This window comes from Rhipicephalus microplus, chromosome X (assembly GCF_043290135.1).
Source record: "Rhipicephalus microplus isolate Deutch F79 chromosome X, USDA_Rmic, whole genome shotgun sequence".
Taxonomy (NCBI): Eukaryota; Metazoa; Arthropoda; class Arachnida; order Ixodida; family Ixodidae; genus Rhipicephalus; species Rhipicephalus microplus.
The window spans coordinates 73,188,108-73,216,058 of record NC_134710.1 but is presented as its reverse complement, the minus strand read 5'-3'; the positions used below and the strand labels follow the sequence as shown (position 1 = coordinate 73,216,058).

The following is a 27,951-nucleotide window of genomic DNA, read 5'->3' as shown; positions in this document are numbered from 1 at the left end:
CGGATTTCAAATTCTGCATAACTGAAAGCCTTAATTGTGACTCCAGTATACGTAATATACATGCTGCATTGCAACATCTGCAGACAAGAATATATCGGCCAAACAGACACGCCATTTCGGCTGCGGTTCAATAATCACCGGTACCACGCCACTTTACTGCCGAAGCTACCTTTATCTAGACATCTGCGCCTGCCAAACCACAGTTATGAAAATATCTGCGTAACTCTTTTGTAGTCCGGTTTCTCAAACAAGCGCAAGCGCGAACAGCGTGAGGCATATTTTATTTTTAAATTTCGAACATTAGTAGCCGGCATCAACGAGGACCCCGGAAGACTCTGCTGCCTCCGAGAAGTAAGCCAGGAGGAAATTGGTGACAAAGATTGATAGCTGGAGACCATGCTTTTTTCTGACTGACTCGTACGTGTACACTGTCCTCTCTTGTCTTTTGTTGTTTTTTCTTCTTTTTTCCTTTTTCTCTTTTTTTCACATGCCCATACAATGTGTTTATGTTCGCCTACCACTTGATGACCATTGAAGGGAAACGGATGAAGATGAAAGGTAAAGAGCCGACCGACCCATTAAGGGGAAACCCTTACCTAACGCACGCCGTCACGGACCCCTCCCGCCACCGCGGCGACAATCTTGGGTGGCCCGACACACGTCGAGAACTGACCAGCACGGGATAAGAACCGGATGTGGACGTACACGGACATTTGGTTTCGCTCTCAGTGTTGACAGTGGTTCTTCCTCTTTTTTAGTTTCTTTCTTTCCTTTCTTTTTCTTTTTTTTCTTTCTTTCTTTTCGTCTTTTTTCTTTTCTTTTTCTCTTTCTTCTTTCTTTATTTAGTTCTCTCTCACTCTCGCAAACATCTATCAAGGCGAGAGGGACGCGGTAGCAACGAAGTTTGGAAGTTCATGTCAGTATAACTCATCCCCTGATGAAGGGAGGACCCCTCTCGAAACTGTTGGGAAATAAATATATTTATCCTTGTTGACAACGCTCCCGTTGTGCCATATTCCATACCTTCACGAAGACTAACTGGCCCATTGAATTATTACTCCCACTATATATATATATATATATATATATATATATATATATATATATATATATATATATATATATATATATATATATATATATATATATATATATATATATATATATATATATATATATATATATATAATGAGATCTAACAGACAGTAATGCCAAGGAAAGTTTAGGGGAAGATATTAAACCAAATTGTAATGGTAATATGAATATTATGAAGAAAAGTGGGTGAAAAGATAACTTGCATTGGGCAGGATCCAAACCTGCGACCTTCGAATGACGTGTTTGATGCTCTACCACTGAGCTATCACGACAGCTATCCCCCCAGCCACTTTTATAGGGTTTATATGTGAATTAAGCGCTGGTGTGTCAGTCAGCGCCACCAGTAGCCATGGCGGCGAGTGTAGCACACTCTTTTGGGCCTGTTTGGCGTCGCCTATAGAACGTGAACTTGTTACGAGTGGGCAGCTGACCAATAGTCCCTCGTATACAACCTAAAGACACTAAGTCTGCCAGTACGAGACCCTCGTTAATGAATTAAGGAAAGAAGTGTATACCTAAGGGCTCGTTTTTCTGTGTGTTTACACAATAATAATGAGATCTAACAGACAGTAATACCAAAGAAAGTATAGGGGAAGATATTAAACCAAATTGTAATGGTAATATGAAGAAAAGTGGGTGAAAAGATAACTTGCCGTGGGCAGGATCCGAACCTGCGACCTTCGAATGACGTGTTCGATGCTCTACCACTGAGCTACCACGACAGCTATCCCCCCAGACACTTTTATAGGGTTTATATGTGAAATAAGCGTGGGTGTGTCAGTCAGCGCCACCAGTAGCCATGGCGGCGAGTGTAGCACACTCTTTTGGGCCTGTTTGGCGTCGCCTATAGAACGTGAACTTGTTACGAGTGGGCAGCTGACCAATAGTCCCTCGTATACAACCTAAAGACACTAAGTCTGCCAGTACGAGACCCTCGTTAATGAATTAAGGAAAGAAGTGTATACCTAAAGGCTCGTTTTTCCTTCTTTTTACACAATAATAATTTTTACAAAGACACGCTATATTCAGCTTAGCCAACTGTAAACCTTTGGCGCAAAGCTAGCACCCAGAATTTTTTTTTGAGGGGGGGGGGAGTGCAGCAGAATGACCAACTTCTGGTTGGTGGTCACTGTGAATGCGTGAAAATATTTTAGTATACCTTAAAAGTTAAATTACGAAAAACATTTGTAGTGTAGATAGTTCAGGTTCCCTCCCTCTCCCCTCTCTACTAACTGTCGCCTGGTTCTGCGTGCTTTTGAAACGGTATTTTTTTAAAGGTCAGCTTTCTGAGTGCAGCTATAACTTCTAATAAATCGGCTCAGTTTCTCTGTATGTTGTAGACGCCTAACCAACTAAGGAAGATTTAAGACGGAAGAAATCAGTATAAGACACCCCCTTTCTCAATTATTTTCGATCTCTACAAGGGCTTTTATGGAGCTCAAATTCAGTAGATTGGCCTGTCATATTTCAAGGGCTATGACATGATGTGCTAGACATGGATGATGGGCAGGTACGAAGAAATCTTAATCAAGAAAGCGCGACGGAGGAGCCGAAACGCATAGCAGTTCCTGCACGCGGCGCGCGGCTCTGACAGTACTATTCGACTGCAGCGCCGCCGCTACAGGCAACGTGGAAGGGATGAGGCGGCGAGGCACGGTCACGCCACTCAACACTTCTAGTACACTCTAGCATGATGGCACTGCGACCCTCGACAGGACAAGCAGCGCCATCTCTGGTAGAAAAGTGGAAGTCGGGGATGTATATCGCGAGTTTTACCTTCCTACCAATACGCAGCCACTCGCTTACGTGCTCGTGAAGAGAGAACGCGGAGCGTTTGAGTCATCCCACAATGTACCACCTGCAGTGCGGCTTCATAAAGATTTCTGAGCTGGACAAGCGCTTCCGAGAAGCGAATCTAACAAAAGGAGTAAAGCTCGTTAGTCAAGTTTATGATGTGGAGTAGACGACGGAAAACGAGGACGCCCGAATCATTGGGAAATGCATTTCTCAGGTCTGCGTGGCCACGAGATTGAGCAGAGTTGCCACCTTGCGGCAACTGGCCGATACGGTGAAGTGCGGATAGCTCCTTGCATCGTCTGCCAGCCACGTCGTATTTTTATGTGCGCGTACATCATGCTGGCTCTCCGAATGTGGTTTGTCCAGTCATGTCAGCGCGAGTGCAACTGTTTCTACGTTTGCCCGAAAACGACGTACGAAAGCATTTGGTCTTGTTCGGCTGCTAATAGATGTAGTATAAGATGGGCGAGTGCAACTTTCCAGGGTGCTGTTTTTTGTCGTCGTACCCTCCATTAACCAGAATAATCTCAGAGTGGGGGGCCCTTTTTGTTTCAAGCACAACGCAAAATGCTCTTGTTATCCTCCCGAACATGAGGACTATTGAATGCTGTGTGAATGCAACATTTTAGGGCGACTCGGTTGTAAAAAAAAAAAAAAAAAAAAAACTGGCTTTTCGTCATATATACACTTGCGCACTGCTTGTAGGCGTACAACTACGGCACTGTAGTTTATCGAACATGGGAGTAGCCTTAGTTTTGTTTATTTGGCCGTGGTACCACTACGTAAAAATATTACTATGACATAGGCTGTGAGACTTCGGTATACTTACATTGTACGTGAAACGAAGTTACGGTGTGAAACCGTGCATGTGCTTAGATTTAAGAACGCTTTAAAGAGCCCCGACGTTGAAAATAATTCAGACGGCATGCCTGATATATATATTGTCGCATAATGTCAATGAAGATGTCATCTTTTTACAAGATGTCATCTTTTTTACAAGATTTTCAGAGTTTGTGTGGAAATGTTAGTGACCAACGTAAGGAAGTGGTAATTTTTTGTCTGAAAAAAAAAAACATGCTTGTCCAATTACCATGCAGGCCTTTCTTGTAGCACTTTCATGCACGTAAGCCATCCATGAATGCTTTCTGCTGAACTCTCATATAAAATATGTACTAGTGCAAGAACATATGCATACACGTGGTAAACGCAGTTTAGCGCAAATTATATGCGTATAAGGGGCCAACTGTGGTACTGTACAAATCGCACAGACATGCGGGCTTTTTTACGATCCTTCTTTCTCTATTTCTTGTAGTATGCAGACGACGAAAATGTAAATAAGTAGTTCAGTCACGCTACAGCAGTGCGTAGCAGACAAAACACAAGCTAACCACGTACAAACAAAACAGCAAAGGCGTGATGTAGGGCGAAAGCGTGAAGAGAGCAACTTGGGCGAGCATTCCTATATGACAGGCAGAATGCGCTTTAGTCACGGGTAATGTTAACGTTGCACAGGCGTCGTGCACCGATTCAGTAGAGAATAGCTTACATATTAACAGTAAACTGTAGTCAACGCATTTTATCCGCTAACAATTGGATCAGACCACACGCAACGAAGCGCCGCTGCGTGTATTACGCGCCGCCGACCGCACCTATCCGCACTTGCGCGGGAATGGTGCTGCCACCTATAGCCCGATCTCGCTGCGAATACTGTGTACGCCGTATGCCTCGAGGTAAGTCTCATTCTGCCGACATGAAGCCGCGTACTCTATCGATGTACTGCTTTGACGTTTATGAAAACCATATAATTGTTTTGATGTGGTACCTAGCCGTAGAAGCCGTGTACTGTCACGCGCAAACGTTTGCGGCATGCTAAAAAATAAATAAAAACTAATGTTATATGGTAACGACATTAAAATGTCCGAGAATATTCAGTCATGTCCTCCGTGCCACGTGAGCATGACCTCTGACTTCGCCGCGAAGCAGCAAGCTGAGCTTTAACCACAGCTAGTCAAGTTAAAGTGTCCGCCTCTTTTTTTGTTTTTCATTGCTCTGGAGGTCCCGCCTGCGGTTCTTACCTTGGGACCTCCCAGTGAATCTGTACCCATGCACTTTTCCATGTTCACGCTTGATGAATAAAAATTCAATTCAATTCAAAATTCTCGTGCCATGGATCATCTATCTTTCGCGAACGCGGCTGCGACTTGCTGAGAAAGTGATACAGCTTTACACGTGGAGAGCGTCTCTTGGTGTTCTTTGCATTGTTGTGGCAACCTACAACACAACGATACTTCGGACCTCGCCGACGCTTCTGTAGGCCGCTTCTTGAATCGCGGAAAGGCAACATCGCACAGTTGGCGTCTCGTTTCAGCAGGACGCCGGAGTTCTCCGCACCGACTGCAGAACGCGTTTCGCGCGTGCCGCACGCGCTCCCGTTTCGGCAAAACACAGTGACTCGCCAGCGCCCTCTCTTGCGCCTATCCTCAAGCTCGCCACCAGAGCCAGGCGCGGCGTTGTCGTCGCTCTGCATACTTGAGCTTCAGTTTCCTATTAGCACGAATTTATATCCTCTTCTATACAAACAGAATCACTCAGGATGCACGGTCACCACTGATGCTACATATCAAGGTATATGTGAAAGTGCCTCGTGACCCTTGATAGCAGCAGGTGGCAATCTCTATAATGTATGCAGCGTGCTTTCTTCACCTTGTATAATCACGAGATGCCGGACGTTGACTTTCTCCCTCGTCATGGACAGGAAAAACACCGCACTCAGTATAACATTTTTTGCATAGCTCTCAAAATTATTTGTGTTGCATGCTTCAGTCTTCGTCTTTGAAAGAGGAATTCGTGCGCTGTTCCACTTGTATAGTATACTAGTTATCATTACAAGAAAAAGTGTGAAGCCGTAGCAACAAGCAATTTTTGTTTAAAGTTGTCCGTGCAAAGATGCGTGAAGCATAGTGCTTTCATTTTTTTACAGGGCGAGTGCACGTGTAAAAGCACTGAGCCTGGTGCGGTAGTAAGGGCGAACTCCTCACGTATATATATATATATATATATATATATATATATATATATATATATATATATATATATATATATATATATATATATATATATATATAACAACCTGAGAATATTAAAATATGAGCCCCGCCGCAGTGGTCTAAAGGCTAAGGTACTCGGCTGCTGACCCACAGGTCGCGGGATTGAATCCCGGCTGCGGCAGCTGCATTTCCGATGGAGGCGGAAATGTTGAAGGCCCGTGTGCTCAGATTTGAGTGCACGTTAAAGAACCCCAGGTGGTCGAAATTTCCGAAGCCCTCCACTATGGCGTCTCTCATAATCATAGGGTGGTTTCCGGACGTTAAACCCTATATATTAATCAACCAAACTAAAATACGAAGCGAGGGAGCAAATTTTCCACGTAAACGAGCACATGACTATAGTTATATTGAGTGAAACACACTTTCCGTGCTTCTGAAGTTGATCATACACCTTTTTCTGACTAGGTACACAGTAAATTTTTTTACACCCTTAAGGGTGTAAACTGGCTTGTCGCCAGAGGAACACCCTATGGGTGTTTTCAGATACACCCTACTGAAAGGGTGTTATGTGAACACCTTAGACGAAGGGTGTCGAGCAAAATGAAAATTGGGGTGTTAGGGTGTTTTGAACTGGAACACCCTTTTTCAAGGGTGTTGGAAAAGTGTGCACCCTCTGCTATATCGATAGGCGTGCGCTGCAGTGTTCCGCTTCAGGGCAGGGTGAAGTCAATATATATGTGCACGAATATCCATGGCTATATATCGACTTCCACAGAGCACTAACGGGTATGCACGGCACATGTATGCACGGCACATGCTAATATATATAGTACTCAAAGCAGTGTGCCTGTCTATTACAGGATGCAGAGAATACACATATTTCAGCAACTTAATTTGCAGTTAAACCTGGCATGGCTAAATCAAGGTTCAGTCTTACCAAGTTAAAAATATTGTGCATATATAAAAACAACAGTGCTATGTAGATGCGCATCACTCTCACTTTTAAAGAAATCTGTTTTTGATGCATTCTAGAAATAAATATGGATTTGTGCAGACTAAATATCAAGAACAAGTACCACAAGGCAGTTTTTCTCTAAATTATTTACATTTATTGCAAAATTTTACACATGCTTCTTGCAATGTGCCTTATATCATAATGGCCCACATAATCTAATCTGACCATAACCAAGGCAGTGTAATGTTATTTAGATTAGCAAACAAGCAGCAAAAACTATTGCACAATAGTTCTGTCTTGCAGGAATGTAATATGGTAATAACTAAAAAGTTCAATGACCATGGGTTATTTGACAGCATGTGTGCCCGGCTATGCAAAAGGAGAAACATGCACGACTTGTGAAGTGAATGCAAAATAAATTAATGCGGCACTAAAAACGGCAATAATAATCAATAAATTTTCAATCACTAATACAATCAAACATAAAAAATATGCAGTAAGGCAAATGTGCAAGAACATTACCATATGGCATTATCATATGACTATGTGGATTTTACGACAATGTTTAAGAACTCCGCAACAACAGATCTTGGTGTTGTCTTTTCGAGCTCAAGAAAAAATCTTTCGAGGACGACAAGGGTGTTGAACGCTTTACAAGCATATTGAACATTGAACAACCAGTTTGCACACATAATTGCGACAAGTCCTTCCTCTGCATTAGTCACTTGAAAACACTTTGTCTGGTCTACCATCAGCCAGAAAAACTCTGCATCTTCAAGGACGGCCCCATTATAAGATACACATGGCGTTGCTGGCATGTCGTCCTGTATAGGCAAAGTGAAAATGCATAAGACTTCACTGAGTGGCTTACTTCAAATTCTGTACAGTTTAAAAAACAGGTTTAGAGCACTTTAAAAGACACAACTTGTGTTTTAGCATTACAGATGTGATATCTATCATTAACAACAATTTCAATGTGTGCAGCATAACTATGGTTTAACTGGGAGATTAAAACAATATAATGCATCTGACAAAATGAACTCCGCTGCACGCCATTGGCAGTGTTGTTCAATGGTACTTCGCTAGCTGTTGGTGAGTAGTGAGTAATAACATAGCAAGGGCAACTTAATAAGCTGTATTTCGTAAAGTTGCAGTGTTACGATAATTGAGAGCTCCATCTTTTATTACTTTGGTCAGTAAATGTACTAGATATTGCTTATAGCATGGAGATATTTAAATACACGCCAGTCTTTCACAACACATTCTAGAAACTGTAAACCTATTGCTATAGCTCACACTGCCATCATTTATTATATTACTGTAAGCCCTCGCGGGCAGTTTCAGGGGTGGGAATGCACAATATACAATATTGAGATACAATGCATAGCATAGAGGGCAGCGGCAAGTTGGTATTCATACATTGCAATGACGAGGTGGTAGGTATTTTACAATAATAACGGCAGAGCTGGTTTAAGCTTTTCATTGCACCTGGTAGTGCAAGCAAAAATCGGCATTTCCATGAACTGGTACACGCTCTCTCGTACTATTTATGCACTGTGCACAAGAAAACTGCAATGAAACTTTTCCCCTGTCTAAGAATAAACCTCTGGCGCAGACACTTTGCCATTTCTTTTTGCAGAGAAGTGAAATGTTTTTTTAGCCTTTTTATATTTTCAGAACGGAAAATATCAGGACCACCCATCTTAGACAAATGATAAGCTGTCTACTTGGGTATTTTAAGATGTTTGCAGACTTTTTACGACCAGATTCTGCTTTGGCGCACCATTCCATTTAAGTTTCACCATTTCCGCTCCACGGGTCATTTCGGTATTATGCTGTGCTTCGTGCCGGCCAGGTGCGATTACTTATGATTTCCCACTAGAACTTTGATATATACGGCACTAAAGCCCAAAATTAAAATGCTAATTGAACAGTTTTAAATTTGTCACGTGGTCGTCATTTTAGCTGCAGAAAGTTATTTTCGCTTCGCCATCTAGTTTGTGCGAAAACGACAGGAACCAGCGTATCATAGACTTTTTATTTTAAAAAAACTGCAATGGTTAAAAAAAGGCACCCTCCTAAAATTGCGTGAGTGCACGCAAGTTTGTGTCGCACGCAAAAAAAAAAAACATAACCAGGGCCTTGCATGCCAGCGTGCGAAAAGCGCAGATAATAAAACAATTTCTTCAATACAATTTTTTTAATTTAAATAATACTTCAAATAAAATACTTCAAAATTTATTAATTCATTCCCTGCTATTCCACAACACCGATTTCACCCGCACCTTCCGCGAAGAAACACTGCGCTTGACTCAAGTCCCCCTGCTTTGCTGCTCACAATCACACTTCCTCTTTCACCCACAGCATACGTGTCCCTAGCCGTAAGTAATATTCCAACAAAATGTACTCAAATCAACATAAGCCGGTAAAACTTAAAAAGCAGCTAGATCGTAACATCCGCAAAGGATTTGTACCATATTCGATAACTAATCTAGAGAAGAGCATCAGGCGTTAGGACTTAACATCGGACTTCTAGAATGACATCAGCTGATAACAAACTCAGACATTTCGTGCCGTTTTGCTCTCGCTGCCAAAAATCACTCGCGCCAACAGTTGCAACTGATCATCAAAACTAAATAACTGATAATTTAAATATTTATAAAAGAGCATTTAATCTTAATAGTATTAAACAATAAGAACGTAAAACTCAGAAAATTTACCTGTGACGATGAACATGACGGCGCTTCATTCCCGCTACTTTCTTGCTGTGCCATAAGAACGATTTTCGACATATCGGGTATGCTGTCTTCAGTAGCGAGGTCGACAAGTTCATTGAACAGAGGATCCATTACCTGCAAACCAACCCCGTATATTGTCAATGAACTGAAAAAGATGTATGAGGGTTTGTTCGCTACTGTATGTTCCTAGATCTCGAAGACACGGCTCAGCTGCCAGCACGCATGGCCTGTTGGAGACACGGCCTCCGGAATGCCTTGCGCGCGCACACACACACACACACACACACACACACACACACACACACACACACACACACACACACACACACACACACACACACGCGCGCGCGCGCGCGCGCGCGCGCGCACGCGCACACAAACACGCACGCAGGTACGCATAGGCATCTTTACTCGAAATAAATTTTCGACTAATCCCCTCACTATGCAATTCTCCTCACGTACACTTGAGACAACTCCACAACTCGCATCATACACGCTATATATGTTAATTCAACAATACAAAACACTCGAGAGCGCTCCAACTTACAATACACTCTAGATCGACGATAACACAGGTTTGTGTACGATAAGAACAAAAGTGACATTCTTGAAAATATTAAAGCAAGCGCCTCACTACGTTCTCATGCTTTATTTGTGCATTCTATGAAAAGTGGTGTGCGCTGCCAACCGTTCAAAATCAACGAACTTTGTTGAAGCGAGTGTAGTTCAGCCGCATGCTCAGCGAACTAAGTTCAAAAGTGCACGGCGAACTCGTTCGGCCACATCGCAGCCGATGTTATCTCGAGTATCAACACGTTTTTTTTTTTTTTGTTGTGGTGTTTGGGAGGGGTGAGTTAAATTACATCAAGGAGAGGTTAATGCGGTCAGAACGTGAACACAAGGCTTGCGACCATTGACAAGCCTTCAGTGAGGCCTAGCTACGATGTCGATACGCGAAACATGTAGTTCCCTTTCGACATACTGTCAATTCGGGCACGCGTACACATGTATGAGGCAGACAATAAAAACGCATGAGTTGTAAAATAATACAAAAACTTGCACGCTTAGTTTTCCTCTTAGCAACACTGTTTCGGCAAACCGGACCCCACTAACAATAGTACAGAAGCGCACATCCCCAGCCTTTAAATACAAAACTACGCAAACTCGCAGCAAAAAAAAAAAAATAAAAACGGGCCTCAGCTTTCAACGACGATTAAAAGCACTTATCGCTCTCAACAAATACACAGTTGAACAAATAAGCAGTCACTTACCTGAAAGTTGCTGCAAGACAGTTGAACTTGCGACCCAAGGACAGGACATGTGGCAATCGCATGTTTGAGGGCGACCACGGAACCTTCTTCCAAGTGGTACGTCCGCTTTATCTGAATGTGCGGTACAGTCAGCAGACAACGGATCGGCGGCATCTCGGATGACGCAGCGCACAAAATTGACGTTCCAAAGTCCTCAGCGCGAGTGAAGAAAATGCACGCCAAATACTATTCAAACGCTTCAGCACTCTGCGAACGGCGCAGATAGTCACGTTTTCAACGGCGCAGTTATCAAAATGGCGCGCACTCACGAGTACTGACGCAGGAGTGAAAGCTTGCGGGTGTGGAAAGAGATGCCGAGAAAGTGCGGAAGCATCACACCTTCTATATGCAATGGTATCTCCCTCCGCGCTCGCTTCTCTACGTTGAATTTGAGGGGGCGGAGAGGGACAGGGGGTAAACCATGCTTACATGGACACGACCTCTCTGACGCGTTTGCTGCTGGAGTCGTCACTTGCAAGCGAACGTAACCTTCCAAAGACGCTGCCACTCTTTCTCTCTCGTCTCCTTACATCTTTCATCCCCTCTTCCCGAAGGCGCTGTGCCCTGCCACGGCCGCCGGAGAAAGAAGTAAAAAAGAAGGGCCAGCAGCCGTCGTCGTGCTAACAGCGCTCCCGAAAGGAAGTGGTAATGGCGGCGTCTCCTTCTTGATCAAGCACATCCTATATTCGAGTAACGCGTGAGAACGGCGTGCGCTCGTCGTGGCTGTTGAATTTGAGCCTTTTGAACTTTCCGGAATGTCGTTTGAGTGTCGTTTGTAGAAAAATTATTTCAAAAGTACCTCTCCTCTTTCGATACCAAATTTGTTCCACATGTAAATATAAAAATATTTACACACATGTTGAACCTTTGCGAGTGTGTGTTCATTTTTTGTGCATTTTCTTGATTGTTCTTGTACAGTTTTCTGCGAAGCAAAAAGTGTATATCATGATCTTTTCATATGAAAATAAAGATATTAGAAAAAATAACGTTGTGACAATGGCTTTATAAAGGATTTCCTTGTTTGTGTGGTGTCGATGACACCATAATCTTAAAAAATGCAGTACAACATACACTTTGCTCCACTCAAGTCTTTTTAATATGTAAGCATGGATGCATTTAATACTCGTGCCACACGGGCAGAAAAAATGGCATTTATCTCCTATAATGCTTTCAGATTGAAGGCCATTCGCGTGGTGCCACATCACGGATGAACGAAATCGCAATCGCCCAAATGCCGTTCGTCCTCTAATGTCATCGCCAGGACTCATTTGATTGAGAAATATAAAACGACATTTGATTCGACTAGAAGGAAACTTTTCGCGTATCTTATTTACACCAATCACTCAAACAACTGCTTAAAACTTCTCTTCAGCTGGTATATATGCAATGTAAAATAAATGCGCCAGGCGCCATTTCCTTTTTATGCTGTGGATCTGACTAGCTTTGGCTTAAGTTGCCATGGTTGGTTGCAACGTCGTGAAAGAAACTAATGAACGAAAGCTAACGGCAGTGTAATATGCTTATTTATTCTTTCAATTATCATTGGATGTGTATGAAGCTTGTAAACGCTTGTTTATTTTTTATTGCTATATATACTCACCCAATGCTCACTAGGAAGGTGGTGCGATCGAAATCATCAAGTCAAATGTCATTCGCTTTGGACATAACAGCAACGCCGAGAAAAAATGTCATTCGGGAACTGAGTGCACGTGTCTTCGCTATATATACCGAATGTCATTTTCTGTGCCCGTGTGGCACGGGTACACCCTTAAGTCCTTCCCTTAACACCCTTCATCTTGTTCAACAACACCCTTTTTGCCTGTACACCCTTCTTGTAGGGTGTTCCGAAAGAAAAAAGGGTGTGAAATTTTGAAAAAAGGGTGTAAATTGCGATAACACCCTTTTTACACCTATAAGGGTGTAAAAAATTTTACTGTGTAATGGTCACATAATTGACTTTTTTCCTGCGACAAGTAACATAACAGGTATACTCTATACGTAAGACAAACATGTGACAAGAAGTGCAATAATTATTATTTTAATTTGGTGTGAAAAACAGAATGGCATGCCCACAGCTCTATGCCACGGCAACTCTATAGTTGCGTGTGCAGATCTTCAACAGGCAAATCGTAGAGCTCTATTTATTTCTTATGCTTACGAGCATGTAGCGTGGCCTGTTCGGCACCGATTTTGCTGGGTTTTGCGTTTTCATTCGATAGCTTATGATATGTGCTCCAGAAGCTCGCCGTCTGTGCTCACATTCGCGACATTAGGGAAAGTTTGTTGCGTAATGGAAACAACTGGCGCAGAGACTTAGATGGAACGCCTTACGATGTACAGAAGCGCGTTTACACGTTTTACGAGGAAGCACCCCGATATATACGTCTTCTGCCTCTTTTCTAGCGAGGGAGAGAGATAGAGCGAGAAAGCCATTAGAACCCTCTTTGTTATATATATATATAAAAGTAAATGCCTGTTACATAAAACTCGACTTTCATTTTCTTGATTTGTGTACATTTCGTACTTAGTTTGCACAACAGCCATGCAGTTTTTGTCAATGCAACTACGGCACCGGACAGTGCCGTAGTTGCATAGTTGCAGTTGCGTAAATGCAGCTGGCTCATGATCCGAATTTTTAAGAGCTGAAAGGAAAAGCAGCGGGAATGAACATGGTTCCCTGTGAAATAGCTGTTGGACAGGATGTCCATTGGCAATGGTGAGATCAAGCTCTTTGAAGAATATCCCGGGCCAGGACCAGGGGGGGGGGGGTGCTCTGTTTTTCATGAGCAGCCCAGAGGGGGCCCAAGTTCTTTAGCCCTTCCCCTCTCTCTCCCCGTACTCTCCGCCTATATGCTTTAGTACATTGTACAATACGCAGCACGATCGACCAACCTACGGGATTCAAATGAGTCGCTTAATTTAAGCATTGGGGAGAACCACACAATAAGCGGCACCGTGAACACACTGGACACAGCATCGTGTTTGTATACTGTCTCGTTTTTTTTTTGCGCTGTTCTGCGTCCATCGTAAAACAACTACAGCTCACCTAAGAAGCCTTGTTCGATTTCAGGCAAGCTAGAATTATAAATGACTTTTGTGTTGCCAGCATAGAAAATGTATGCTTGAGAAGGAAAATTTCGGACAAAAGAAACACAAAAGCGATAAAATAAATTATAGTTATTTGTAGTCACGTACAATAGGCATGAAATCGTAATAACTATATTTGCGATTGCATTTGTATTTTTAATAATTTACTATTTGGCCTTACTGCAGCAGTTATATCGGTTACTATGTTATTCTGTAACTTATACAAGTGGGAGGGGGAGACAAATATAATCTGCAGTAGCATAGCTTGGCTGGATTTCCGAATTTCAATTTCTCAAGCCCAATGAACTTCGAAATTAGGAATATACGCGTATACAAGTATTCGGATATATATCTCAAGCCACCTCGAGGTGGCTCATAAGCCAGGTATTTTTTTTTTGTTCAGAGGGAGGTGAGCATTTGCTGAAGACCGTAATTATTTTAGAAAAATCACCGATTTTCAACATGCACTTTTTTGGTAAAATACCCCGGACATCAGAAATTCCTGGGAGGGGGGCTAGGGTTGGGTGGAGGCTTACCGGTAATTCTCACTGACTTACAGGTGATACGCCAAAGGCGTAGAAGGCTTCCATAGAGCAGAATTGTCTGTTGCACTTCGCTCACTTGTCCAGCGCAGAAGGCTTCATTTCGCCAAGGTTGGTGAAGGTGAGGTGCGTGACAGACAAACAGAAACGACCCGACGCCGGTGAATGTTTCGCTGGCTCAGAAGAATTCAAGAACAGCCTCTAATCTGCATAAGAGAAAACTTGACCTGTGGCTAACAACAATTTTGCCTGGCTTATACAGAACGGGAAGAGATCATAACCAAAGCAATCGACTTCCTCATCCATAACTGTGAATACCCCCTCGGCTGCTGACCGCAGGTCGCGGGATCGAATCCCAGCAGCGGCGGCTGCATTTTCAATGAAGGTGAAAATGCTGCAGGCCCGTGTGCTCAGATTTGGGTGCACGTTAAAGAACCCCAAGTGGTCGAAATGTCTGGAGCCCTACACTACGGCGTCTCTCATAATCGTATGATTGTTTTGGGACGTTCAACCACACATACCAACCAACAGTGAATACCCTTTATAGTAAAAAATCTTACATAAGAAATCCCCAGACAAAACAAAAATGTTCGTGACAATAATTTTTGCAATAAGTTGCAGCGGGTGGGCAGTATTGGCCCGGAATAACAGTGTATTCATCTCGCAGTGGCGCGCGCGCACACACACACACACACACACACACACACACACACACACACACACACACACACACACACACACACACACACACATATATATATATATATATATATATATATAGTCAAATGGCCGTTTTGAATTTTGATCGCAACCCCACAGTCGGACAGGCGCATCTATATGTGGCTGCTCCCTAAATTTTGAGTGATGCACTGTCATAGCCAGGTATGTCGAGGAAATTGTTCGTGAACTTGCATCCGAAATTTTCCGGCGAAGAAGAAAGTGCACCGCCTACCAGCCAGAAAGTTTTTCGGGAGGGGTGCGCGTGTTAAAAACCATGAAAAAATAATATCTGGGGTTTAACGTCCCAAAACTACAATTTCATTAACATAGATGCCGTAGTGAAGGCCTCTGGAAATTTCGACCATCTGCATTCTTACCGTGCACCGAAATTTAAGCAGACGGGCCTCAAACATTCTCGCCTCCATCGAAAATGCAGCCGCCGCAGCCGAGATTCGATCCTGCGACCTTATAGGGCTAGCAGCCAAGGACCTTGAGAAATCTGCATATCCATCATTTATCCTCGGTAAACTACCCCCCCCCCCCCCCGTCCTAAATTGCGAGGGGTGGTGTGGGGCTTAAGGTGTCCCCTAACTATGGGCCTGCTACCTATATACCATGCGTGCCTTCTCATTAGCTCTTCTATGAAGTTTTTTTTTATCTTTGTCTCGGACAACTCCATAGTTTGTTCCGTTTTATTTTGTTTGTCAGTTGGTTTTAGGATTCACATTAGCACTTATATTTTCACCTTTCTCTTTGTATGGGCTCTCGTAAACATACTTGATGTTTCAAGATATTTAACTGCATGCGCTGTCACCATTGCATGTTTTTCCTTTTAGGCAACTTCTTGTGTAGAGACTTTTTTATCGCTGCATTTCATATAATCATCTTTCAGTTGTTTTGATGCACGTCATAAAAAGGCCTTGCGTTCGAAGTAAGAAAGTAGTAGTGAGCAGCACTGTGTCGGCGTGTATCTGCCTGGGTGGTCTGTTTCTTTCAGCTGTTAAAACCTTGCATATTGTTGGGACTCCGGGTCCTGCCGGTCTCGTTTTCGGTAGCTGGCCCCGTCGCAGGATCCATCGTCCAACAATTCAGCGAGAAGAAGCGCCCGAACGAACAACAGAGATTTATTTACATGTGGAGAAGTGGTCAACTGACCCAAAGAGAGAAGAGTGAGCGTGATACAAAACGTCTTCGGCATTTTATAGCGCCACGTTGTTGACACTGGGCGCCTTGTCCGCATCGTCAGCCAATACGGTGTCGCCGGCACCTCGGCCACGAGGGAGGGGAAAACACCTCTCACAACACAAGGAGTGGCACAACCCAACACGATGTCCATATATGGTCCCGGCGCCCCAAAATGTTACCAAACATGGTCACGAACGCACAGCAGACCCCGGAGCTCTCCCGGCGAGGAGGAACCCGAATGGGGAGGTGGGGGTGGACGACACCGTCAGGTCAAGAACCGGTTCTCCCCCAAACTCTTCCGGCTTGGCTCCCCAGGGCCGGTCGTAACAGTCTCTCGCGCGGGGGGGTGAAGATCTCGATGGGCTGAGGTTTGCAGCCACTGTCCGGAGAGATCAGCGCCGGCAGTCGGTTTGGTGACGACCGTCTTTGATGAAGTAGAGGGCAACACCTGCTTCATTGAGGGCTCAACAGACATCACATACGCACATGAAAACACAACTACTCAGCCGGTGAGCGCCGGACAATTCGGCCAAACTCCACCAGGCAATTTTCCCCTTTAACTGATATTAAAGGAAATACACAATTTATTCAAAATGTTACTCACACTTTAAGGTGACGCAAAACAACAACACTGGAAGCACACCGAACCCGAAACCCTGGATAGCCGTGTCTTCAACGTTTTCAAACAAGTACACCTAAAAAAGTAAAAAAAAAAACAATCACTAGCTCTTGTCTAGGTCAGGAAAAAAAATGCCAGAGTTCTCGAGACATCCTCTCGCGTCAGGGGCATCGACTTAAGCCATCAGCGTTGCCATGGAGTACACCTTTTTTGTAGCGTATTTCAAACGTATATTGTTGCAAAACGAGGCTCCAACGCAGCAGGCGGCCGTTCTTAGAGGACATGGTCTGTAGCCAGGTGAGAGGACAGTGGTCCACTTCCACAATGAACTTGCTTCCGGCAATATAACAAGCCAGTTTCTGGACTGCCCAAACCAAGCACGCACATTCCTTTTCGCTAGCGCTGTAAACCTGCTCGCGAAGGGTGAGTTTCCGGCTAACATATAGGACGGGATGCTCTTGATCCCCCTCATCCCTTTGACTAAGAACTGCCCCCATGCCTCTATCACTAGCGTCGCATTGGACTATGAAAGGCCTCGAGTAGTCCGGTGAACTAAGCAAAGGTTGGCTCGACAAGGCCGCTTTCAAAACGCGGAAAGCCTTTTTTTTCTCCTCATCCCAGTCGACCATTTGGGGCTCGGTCTTGCGCAACGCGTCAGTAAGAGTGCTGGCAATGTCGGAATATCTAGGGATGTACTTACGATAGTAACCAGCTATTCCAAGAAAAGCCCGAATATCGGTTTTCGTTCGGGGCTGCGGAAAGTCTCGGATAGCTGCCACTTTCATTTCAGAGGGACGGCGATGCCCTCGACCGATAACATGCCCGAGATAGAGTACCTCTGCTTGTGCTAGCTGACACTTGGGCGCCTTTACCGTTAAACCTGCTTCGCGTAGGCGTGTCAGTACTGCTCTCAAATGCGTCAAGTGTTCTGGCCAGGACGAGGAAAACACGGCGACGTCGTCCAAGTAAGGCAATGCGAAGTCCTCTTGACCACGCAAAACCTTATCCATTAAGTTGGAAAAACAGTAAGGCGCGTTCTTTAGGCCGAAACTCAACACTTTAGGGCGGAATGTCCCCAATGGTGAAATAAATGCAGCATACCGGCTCGCCCTCTCGGTAAGCGGCACCTGCCAGTAACCTCTCACTAGGTCTAGCGTTGAGATAAATTGCGCGCTGCTTACCCTGTCGACGCGTTCCTCAATGTGGGGAATTGGGTATGTCTGATCCTTGGTGATGAGGTTTAACTTACGATAGTCTACGCAAGGACGCGGATCTTTGCCGGGTACCTCCACGAGAATTAACGGGGAAGTGTAATCACTTTCACACGGCTCAATCACACCCAATTCCAGCATCCTGTTAACCTCTGCTTTTATTAGCTCAAGCCGGCGAGGTGACACCCGATACGTCTTAGATCTTACCGGTTCCGACGAGGTAAGCTCTATGTCATGAGTGATGACGGATGTCCGGCCTGGCTCGCTTACAAATCTGTCCTGAAACTCGGTCAAAAGACCACGCAATTCCTGCTTCTGCTTCGTTGTTAGTTGTGACTTTGATACTAAATCCTCAACTCTTTTCTCGATCGGGACTTCGTCCGATTCGGGAGCTAATTCAGGGATTTCTGCCGGAACCTTTTCCGGAACATTTAAAGTCATGTTCACGATGGCTTCCCTCTCTTTGTAGGGTTTGAGTAAGTTGCTATGATACACCTGGTGTGCCTTACGACTTCCTGGTAATTTTACCACATAGTTGGTGTCAGACAACTTTCGAGTAATTTCGGCCGGGCCGACCCATTGCACTTCAAGCTTATTATTTTGGGAGGGCCTCAACAGCATGACCCTGTCTCCTACAGCAAAGTGTCGTGCTTTAGCGGTCCGATCGTAGTAAAGCTTAGCCTTCTGCTGTGCTTTGGTCATCGCACTCTCGGTCAGTTCTTGGGCTGTTGTTAGACGATCCAATAAGGTGAGGACATATTCCACTACTACAGGATCATCACCCTGACCTTCCCACGACTCTCTCAGCATACGAAGAGGAGACCGCAGTCTGCGGCCGTAAACAAGTTCCGCTGGCGTAAACCCTGTTGTCTCATGTGGTGCAGTTCTTAGTGCAAACATCGTTGCAGGTAAGCACATTTCCCAGTCAGTTTTCCGTTCAAAACATAAGGCTCTTAACACTCGCTTCATCACGGAGTGAAGCTTTTCTATCGAGTTCGACTGCGGATGGTAGACTGAACTATGCAATAATTTCACGCCACACCGCTCTAGAAAGGTTGTCGTTAAGGCACTCGTGAAAATGGTGCCCTGGTCTGATTGTATCTCGGCAGGAAAGCCTACCCGGGCAAACACGGACGGAAGTGCGTTCACTACTTCGACAGAACTTAGCTCTTTTAGCGGGACCGCCTCTGGAAATTTAGTAGCTGGGCAGATTAAGGTCAGGATGTGACGGTAGCCTGAAGTTGTCTTGGGCAAAGGACCTACTGTGTCAATTACCAACCGACGAAAGGGCTCATTGATTACGGGTACCAGCTTCATTGGAAATTTCGCCTTATCTCCCGGCTTACCCACTCGCTGACACACATCGCAAGATTTTACAAACCTCTCTACATCTTTAAAGCATCCAGGCCAGTAGTATTCCTGTAAAAGACGATTTTTCGTCTTCTTTACGCCTAAGTGGCCTGACCATGATTCTCCATGCACCAAACTAAGCAAATCCTGACGATACGCCTGAGGTACGACTACCTGGTCAAACTCTACTCCTCGCCTATCTAGATATTTTCGATAGAGTATGCCGCTCCTCTCTTGGAATCTCACATTTCGTTTGGCGATTCCCTCTTTCGAACTGTCCTGGAATTGCTTAAGCGTCGGGTCCCCCTTTTGTTCGGTTATTAATGAAGCGGGACTCACCTGCAGCAGCCGACTGAAATTATCCGAAGTTGGCATGACACACAACTCTTTTGTATTTCCTAGTACCTGGAATGTGTCACCCTCTGTGCTATCCTCTGTACTACCAGGAATCGGCTTGGGAGCAACGGCATTTTCTATTTGCTCGGTCAACGAGGCGTAATTGACCCCTTCCAATTCGGCAGGAGGTTCAACGTCGCCTTTAGGAATCGTTGCCTCCGCGACTACGGCTTCTGCAGCCTGTTCTCGCACAAGTCGATTTGTTACCGTGGTGTCCAACTCGCAACCAGGCCCGTTGTCGATTTGAGGCTTGTTTGCCTCAGTGAATGTTGCTCTCGCAGCCAGCGCCCGTGCCTTCGATCTAGTCAGTGCCTGCACTATGCCTTCTCCCAACGTTAGACCTTTCTCCTTCAGCATTTGATCTGACTTATTTGAAAATAAGTAAGGATACTGAGGGGGTAGATATGGCGATACCGCGGCTTCTGTTTCCAATGTTCCAAATGCGCCTTTAAGGACAACTTTAGCTACGGGAAGGCACTGACTGTTTGCTTCTACAGCTTGTCTAATCCAGGCACAGTCTCCTGAATACTGTCCGGACTGAACAAAAGACGGATGAACTACGTCCATAGTGGCTGCGGAGTCTCTAAGAACCCGACACTGCTTGCCGTTCACGGTAAGGTCGTACATATAGGGCTCTAACAACTTCATGTTCTCGTCGGCTTCATTTATAGATAAAAAGGCCACCTTTTCTTTCGGGCAGTCTTTCGCGAAGTGCCCTGTTTCGTGGCAATTGAAACAAGCAGCCGGTTTTCTCGCCTCAAATTTCCTTTTGCTTGCCTCTGCCGACGCCCCATGGTTAGATGAATTGTTTTCCTCACCCTTTTGTGCGAGACTTGTCGGTTGTTTTCTAAACGACGCCTTATTCGGTAGTAGGAATTTTTCCCTTTTAGGCTCGCTGTTTGCCCCGAGGGCGCGGCGCGTAACGAATTCTTCAGCGAGCTCTGCGGCTTTCGTTACTGTGTTCACGTCCGGTCTATCCTGCACCCAGAACCTCACCTTTTCTGGCAACCTTTGATAGAATTGTTCCAGGCCGATACACTCGAGCACCTTGTCATGATTCCCATACGCCTTTGCCTCTTTGAGCCACTCCCCCATGTTGGCCATTAACTTGTAAGCAAACTCCGGGTATGAATCATTGTTCTCTTTTACGGCGTTGCGAAATTTTTGTCTGAAACCTTCCGCTGACAACCTGTATTTCTTGAGAAGGCTCGACTTTACCTCACTGTACTCGTCAGCCTCCTCTTTCGTGAGGCGCGCGATTACTTCTGAGGCCTCCCCCGGAAGTAGGGACAACAAGCGTAGGCCATGTATCCTGGCTGAAACCTTGCCTTTCACAAGTTCTCTCAAAGTTGACGAGAAACAGCCCAATGTCCTCCCCTAGCTTGTACGATCTCATTAGGTCCGTCATTTTGAACCTGACCCGCTCTGCGGTACCGGATGCCTCGCTGCCTCCTGTTCTACTATTATGGCTAATCTCTAGCTCGAGGCGCTTCATTTCAAGCTCGTGCTTTCGCCTCTTATCTGCCTCAGCTTCTGCCGCTTTCCTTTCGGCCTCCGCCGCCTTTCTTTCGGCCTCTGCCGCTTGCCTCTCCTGAATCTCTTCGACCCATTCTGACAGCTCGTCATCCTCCGCCCCCAATGCGAGAATCTCCTCTATCAGCTCTGGCTTTCTTTGAGAGTCCGACACCTCCAGATTCAACTCCCTTGCAAGTAGCAACAACATGGACTTTCGCAGGGATTTCAGATTCATGGCCGCCTCCAGTACCGCTGTCTCTGTTCCACAAAGATTCCTGTCCTGCAACTAATTAACCTTGACGGCAACGACAGCTCTAGGTTCCTGCCTTGCCTCAAGTTTTCCGTTAACTTAGTCTACAAATAAAGCTTCAAAAAGCTCTTATACGGAATCCTGCCCTGCCACTGTTAACCTTGACGCCACTGACAGAAAGAGCTTAACCAAGCTATCACACAATTTCCGCCTGACGCAAGTTACCTGTTAACACAATGACCAAGACAGCCCCTCTCTACCAGCTTTTACTTAACACATAGAGTAAATGCCTGGTAAAATTTAACAGAGAAAGCCGGCACTCACCCAGTTCGCAGTCATGTCTCCGGCGTCGTGCCTCTCAGAAGTGCCGTTCGATTCCCTTTGGAAGTCGATGAGCTCGTATAATCCTTCTCCTGTCGTCCCGTTGTTGAACTTCGGGCTCACTCCGTCCAGTGGTCGCTTTCGGGGTTATCGGCATCCCGCCGCTGCCATCCAGTTGTTGGGACTCCGGGTCCTGCCGGTCTCGTTTTCGGTAGCTGGCACCGTCGCAGGATCCATCGTCCAACAATTCAGCGAGAAGAAGCGCCCGAACGAACAACAGAGATTTATTTACATGTGGAGAAGTGGTCAACTGACCCAAAGAGAGAAGAGTGAGCGTGATACAAAACGTCTTCGGCATTTTATAGCGCCACGTTGTTGACACTGGGCGCCTTGTCCGCATTGTCAGCCAATACGGTGTCGCCGGCACCTCGGCCACGAGGGAGGGGAAAACACCTCTCACAACACAAGGAGTGGCACAACCCAACACGATGTCCATATATGGTCCCGGCGCCCCAAAATGTTACCAAACATGGTCACGAACGCACAGCAGACCCCGGAGCTCACCCGGCGAGGAGGAACCCGAATGGGGAGGTGGGGGTGGATGACACCGTCAGGTCAAGAACCGGTTCTCCCCCAAACTCTTCCGGCTTGGCTCCCCAGGGCCGGTCGTAACAATATTAACAACGCAGAATAGCGCACTTTTAATCGTTAGAGTGGTTCCTCAAAATTTCAGTACTTATAAATCAAGCTAAGAATGATTAACTACTGAATTAGTATGCTTTAGTTGATCACTCGTTTTCTTAATAAAAATGACGCAATTGTTTCTTTGAGATGAAAACATAACGAAAAAAATACACATTTGCTTTGCTGTTGCCAAGGGATCACAGCACGATCAACGTTTCGACAGCTACGTTGTTTTCTCTAGAGTAACATGGTCCTCAGAAGCCATAATGAACTACATAAGTGCATGTAGCCTATTCAGCATATACAATTAACAGAATTAACCATAGGCTCCTTATCAATCTTTAGGGGTCTTTCTCTTGCAGCTCCAGTTCACAGAACCAGCAAAACCGAGTAGAAATATGCACAATGTGCACGCTAACAGATGTTATCTAGTGTATTATATATCGTGTAATATATAGTATTATATAATATAGTGAACAGTAAATCGAATTGCCTAAATTCTAGATTAAACGTCGTAGTTGAATAGGATGGATTACTGTTCACACAGTTTTCCTATGTATACACTAGGCACTTACTTCTCCTTAGTCTCTCGCGAGGCTGCCTTAACACACAAAATGTTACTTTGATGACGTGTGTACATACATTTATTAAATGCGTATCATTTCTTAGCAAACTTCGTTCGCTTTGAGCGTATCTATCTATCTATCTATCTATCTATCTATCTATCTATCTATCTATCTATCTATCTATCTATCTATCTATCTATCTATCTATCTATCTATCTATCTATCTATCTATCTATCTATCTATCTATCTATCTATCTATCTATCTATCTATCTATCTATCTATCTATCTATCTATCTATCTATCTATCTATCTATCTATCTATCTATCTATCTATCTATCTATCTATCTATCTATCTATCTATCTATCTATCTATCTATCTATCTATCTATCTGTCTGTCTGTCTGTCTGTCTGTCTGTCTGTCTGTCTGTCTGTCTGTCTGTCTGTCTGTCTGTCTGTCTGTCTGTCTGTCTGTGCTTTCAAATATCTGCCAGTTTACAATTGAACGTGCAATGACGGAATCGCAACATGTAAGAAATAAAGGATTGACAGATCCCACGAATGGATGATATTCGAAGCACGATTGAGAAAGCTTGATATGTCACTTTAATATCAGCACAACATTACAAGGCCGACGTAAATTGTGCGGCACATAACTTCCATGTCATGACTGATCATGTTTGGACGTGTCTTTTACCTTTATTGATAGATATGTAGGGTTTAACGCCCCAAAAGCACCATACGATAATGACAGACGCCATAGTGGAGGTCTCCAGAAATTTCGACCACCTGGGGTTCTTTAACGTGCACCAAAATCTAAGCACATGGGCCTACAACATTTCCGCCTCCATCAAAAATGCAGCCGCCGCAGCCGGGACTCGATCCCATGACCTGCGGGTCAGCAGCCGAGTACCTTCCACTAGACCATCGCGGCGGGGTGTGTCGTTTACCTTCGTCATCCATTCACGTCACGTAATACCAAATTTGGTATAAGTGAACCTAGCGAAACGGCCCCGAGCACATCATTGGCGGGGTATATTGTCATGTTCTTGCATGACACGCATGTTATAATTGTCATGTTTGCCACAGTCATATATCTTCGTCCTCCATTGACCTCACGTAACACCATATTTGGTATATGTGAAGCTAGCGAAAACACCGCGAGCGCACCATGAGTGTGGTGTGCAGTCAGGACTTACATGACATGGGTGTCATGATTTAAACGTTATAGGGTCTGTCACTTATGTTCACCATGCTGTCCTGTCCTACCATAAGTTTTACAATATGCCATGTGAACGAAACCACTGCAAAAACAGCAAGACCATAAAATGTAAATCATGACATGTATGTGATGATCTTAATGTTATGTCATTAAATTATTCACGTCATACAGCCGTGTTACGCCATACCAATGTCGGCACAGATCCCATATCGAAACGGGAAGGAGAGCTAAATGTCGTAGGCGGCTAGCTAGATAGCTAGACAGACAGACAGACAGACAGACAGACAGACAGACAGACAGACAGACAGACAGACAGACAGACAGACAGACAGACAGACAGACAGATAGATAGATAGATAGATAGATAGATAGATAGATAGATAGATAGATAGATAGATAGATAGATAGATAGATAGATAGATAGATAGATAGATAGATAGATAGATAGTCACATAATTCGTAGGGGGCATTACAATCCACATGGCGAACATGTACACTGCACAGCACAGTGGCAACCTGGTGGCGCGTTACATCCACAGGTCCTTGCATTCTGCTTATATACACTCACATCATGCACACACGACTTCATCATGTGCGTGCGTGTCATACTTAAACGCTTCCCCTGGCATAAATGTGCTTTCATTTCGCTTTGGTTGTCCGCTCGTATCGATGAAAACTCTTTCTATTTTTCAAAATTGATAAATATTTAGTTAGGACGTTGAGTTAGGAGCATAACTGAATTGGTTGTCTCTCACCTGCTTCAACACTATAGGGTGTTTAACTCATGAGCCAGCACCGCCATTTACGCACACTAAAATAATATCATCCCGTAAGTAGATACATATTTATTTATTTATTTATGAATATAATGTCCATGTATATAATACGTGGATACGGATTAAATTTTAAATGCCGTTGAGTCTTTTCGTGACCATGGTATACGATTCAACGGTGTATGAGTGAATCACGAAACGATTCCTGCTGTGGGACATATAACTTTTTTGTTTCCTTCATTTATTCACTCCTGTTATATAGCCCATAAAGAAAGCGGTATTGATTGGGAAGACTCACACACAACTGCATATTCATTGCGGCCCATATAGCGAAATCACTTATTGCGAAAGAAGCCTCCCGAGCTTATAACATCGCTGTCGTTATAGCCTTCTCTCTGCAGCCATCTTCCACGATTTCCTCACAGTGACTGTCGACATCGGTTGCTGAGAAAAGGGTTAAATATAGAACTTCGCGCACATAAATGCTTCGGTGCGGGTGGTTTTCCTTGCGATAACACAAATATATGTTTGCGAACGTCGTATAAAGCTCAGCAAATGGTGTTCTCAGTATCTAATAGAACGAAAGTGGACAAAAAACGCGATGGGTCGATTTGGTCGGTGGAGAGAGGCGAACCGGGCAACGTCGCATACACTATCGTTGGCGCAAACAAGGAAACGGCCGCCACAGCTCGTTTTTGGTGTTGCAAAGAACCATACACCATGCGTCGAGGTCGTTATGAAAAGGCGTGATGCAATGGCGGCGGCATTAATGAAACACTCGTCCTATATACGCAAAAAGGTAGGCGACAGAGACCAAATATGTGTTTTGGGAGAGGGGAAGCAGTATACACCCACTCTTAGCACTTTTACGTCGAATGATGAGAACGACTGTAGAACGTGGGAGCAAGGATGCTGCGCAAATGAGGGAGCAGTACATGTAGAAGGGAACAATCGAGGAGGAAAGAAACACCGAAGGGTTTCTGAGCCGCGGAGTGGAGGATGCATGCCAGGCGAAGCGGAAAAGTTGTCGCGCTGAGGGCGCTTGGAAAAGGCGCGTGAAGTGAGCTGTAACAGGTCGCCTGTATACGCGTCTATACACAGCGAGGTGGCCGCGGCAAGGAAGACATAAAAGAAGCTCGGGAGGCGGGTATAAAGTGAAGAAAGGGGGTGCTCGTATAGAACTCGAGGGGAAGAGGGGATCGGCGCATCATCATCCTACTGATCGCCGCAGCGGCAGCAGCCGACAAGCGGTCCCAGCGACCAACACCATCACCCAGCGCAGCTCAACAAGATTTGGCGCTGCTCAATCACCTGCTGCCGACGTCTCTTTGTCCGTCGAGCGAGAGCACTGCGCGGGCGTGTGGATACACCGCCGAGCCGCGGGCTGCGGGTCTCATGGCACCGACGGCGCGGATTATCGCCGGCTGAGTTCATTTGTAGAAGCCTCTTTTGCCGCCGGGGTGCCGAGCGGGTCGCGTGTCTCCTATGGAGAGGCGCAACTAAAGAAAGACACCCTCCGTTTGGTGCGGCGATAAAACGAACGCCGTAAATTCGCAAACAGGAACGGGCAGACGCAAAGACCACCTACAGATATACAAAAGTCCAGCGTGCGATGGCATGCACTTGCGTAAAGTTTTTATAGGTGCATTTCCTTTTGAGGACACGGTATTCTCTTTTGTGCGAATCGGTCGGCGAGATTTTCATTGAAAGCGCGTCGTGTTTTCTTTCTCTGAAATTGTTCTCTCTCCGACTTTTGCATTTGCGGAAATTTCGGGCCGCGAAGAACCGGGGTTGATCTTTTTCTCTCGGCTTCCATTAGGGTTCCTCTTTTATTGCGTGTTCCGCGCATTACGCACTCTCAATTGAGACGCATGAAGTTTTTATTTCTTCGGAGCACCCCTCTCTGCCGCATACCGCAGAAAGACCTCTCTTCGTTGGAAAATGGAGAAAGCAACGCAGGAGCTAAAAGGGATCCCCAAAATGCCAGCAGCAACAGCAAACAGCGCGAAAGGCAGCCAAGAAACAAAGCGGCGATGTCGAGGTTCAGCCGTGCGCAGCGGAGAACCGTTTCAGCGCCACGCCGGGGACCAAGCGCGCGGAACCCCAGGGCTCGGACAAAGGGCACAGAGCGGGGAAACGGAGCCAGCCATTCGTGTAAAAAGCGGCCGCTCATCCGCGAAAGCGACTGCGCGCACCACCGCCGGACGGGGGACACACACCGGACCCTCGCGAGTGTCGGGCTCGTTAACGGAACGGCTTCGTTATTAAGACGCGGGTGCACGTGCCCGCAAGAGGGGCGCTGCAGGGTCGTGGCCCGTGTAGCGGCGCCTTTTGCGGGGAGCCCAGAGGCGTTCAAGCGGCTCGCCGCGCCATTACGGCCGACGCTCCTGGGGCGCACATGGCGGCCTCGGCTACGCCGCACAGCAGTCTCGGGTGACAGCCGCGTCCGCCGGATCGGGTGGACGTCTCCTGGTCGACACCGCATCTCTCGTGCCCACGAAGACGAGCGCGAGGATGTATATGCATGCCACCAGTCCCACAGGGCCGGGGAAGGACACGCTGCGCTA

The 27,951-nt window shown here is 45.4% G+C and overlaps 1 protein-coding gene across 1 annotated transcript; it reads right to left on the bottom strand.

Moving 5' to 3' along the window:
- Positions 1-6,410: 6,410 nt before the first annotated feature.
- LOC142775615 (uncharacterized) lies at positions 6,411-11,211 on the bottom strand. The gene is made up of 3 exons (XM_075877129.1): positions 10,904-11,211; positions 9,615-9,746; positions 6,411-7,718 (listed from the first exon to the last, which is right to left on the bottom strand). The coding sequence occupies exons 1-3, from the start codon at positions 11,054-11,056 to the stop codon at positions 7,437-7,439; spliced, it is 567 nt and encodes a 188-aa protein (XP_075733244.1). The 5' UTR covers positions 11,057-11,211; the 3' UTR covers positions 6,411-7,436.
- Positions 11,212-27,951: the final 16,740 nt, after the last annotated feature.

Excerpts from the sequence above, each read along its gene's own strand:
- LOC142775615 (XM_075877129.1), bottom strand. The coding sequence starts at position 11,056 with ATGCCGCCGATCCGTTGTCTGCTGACTGTACCGCACATTCAGATAAAG. Across the intron at positions 9,747-10,903 it reads TGTCTTGCAGCAACTTTCAG|GTAATGGATCCTCTGTTCAA; the intron begins GTAAGTGACTGC and ends GTTGGTTTGCAG. Across the intron at positions 7,719-9,614 it reads CGTCATGTTCATCGTCACAG|GACGACATGCCAGCAACGCC; the intron begins GTAAATTTTCTG and ends TTGCCTATACAG.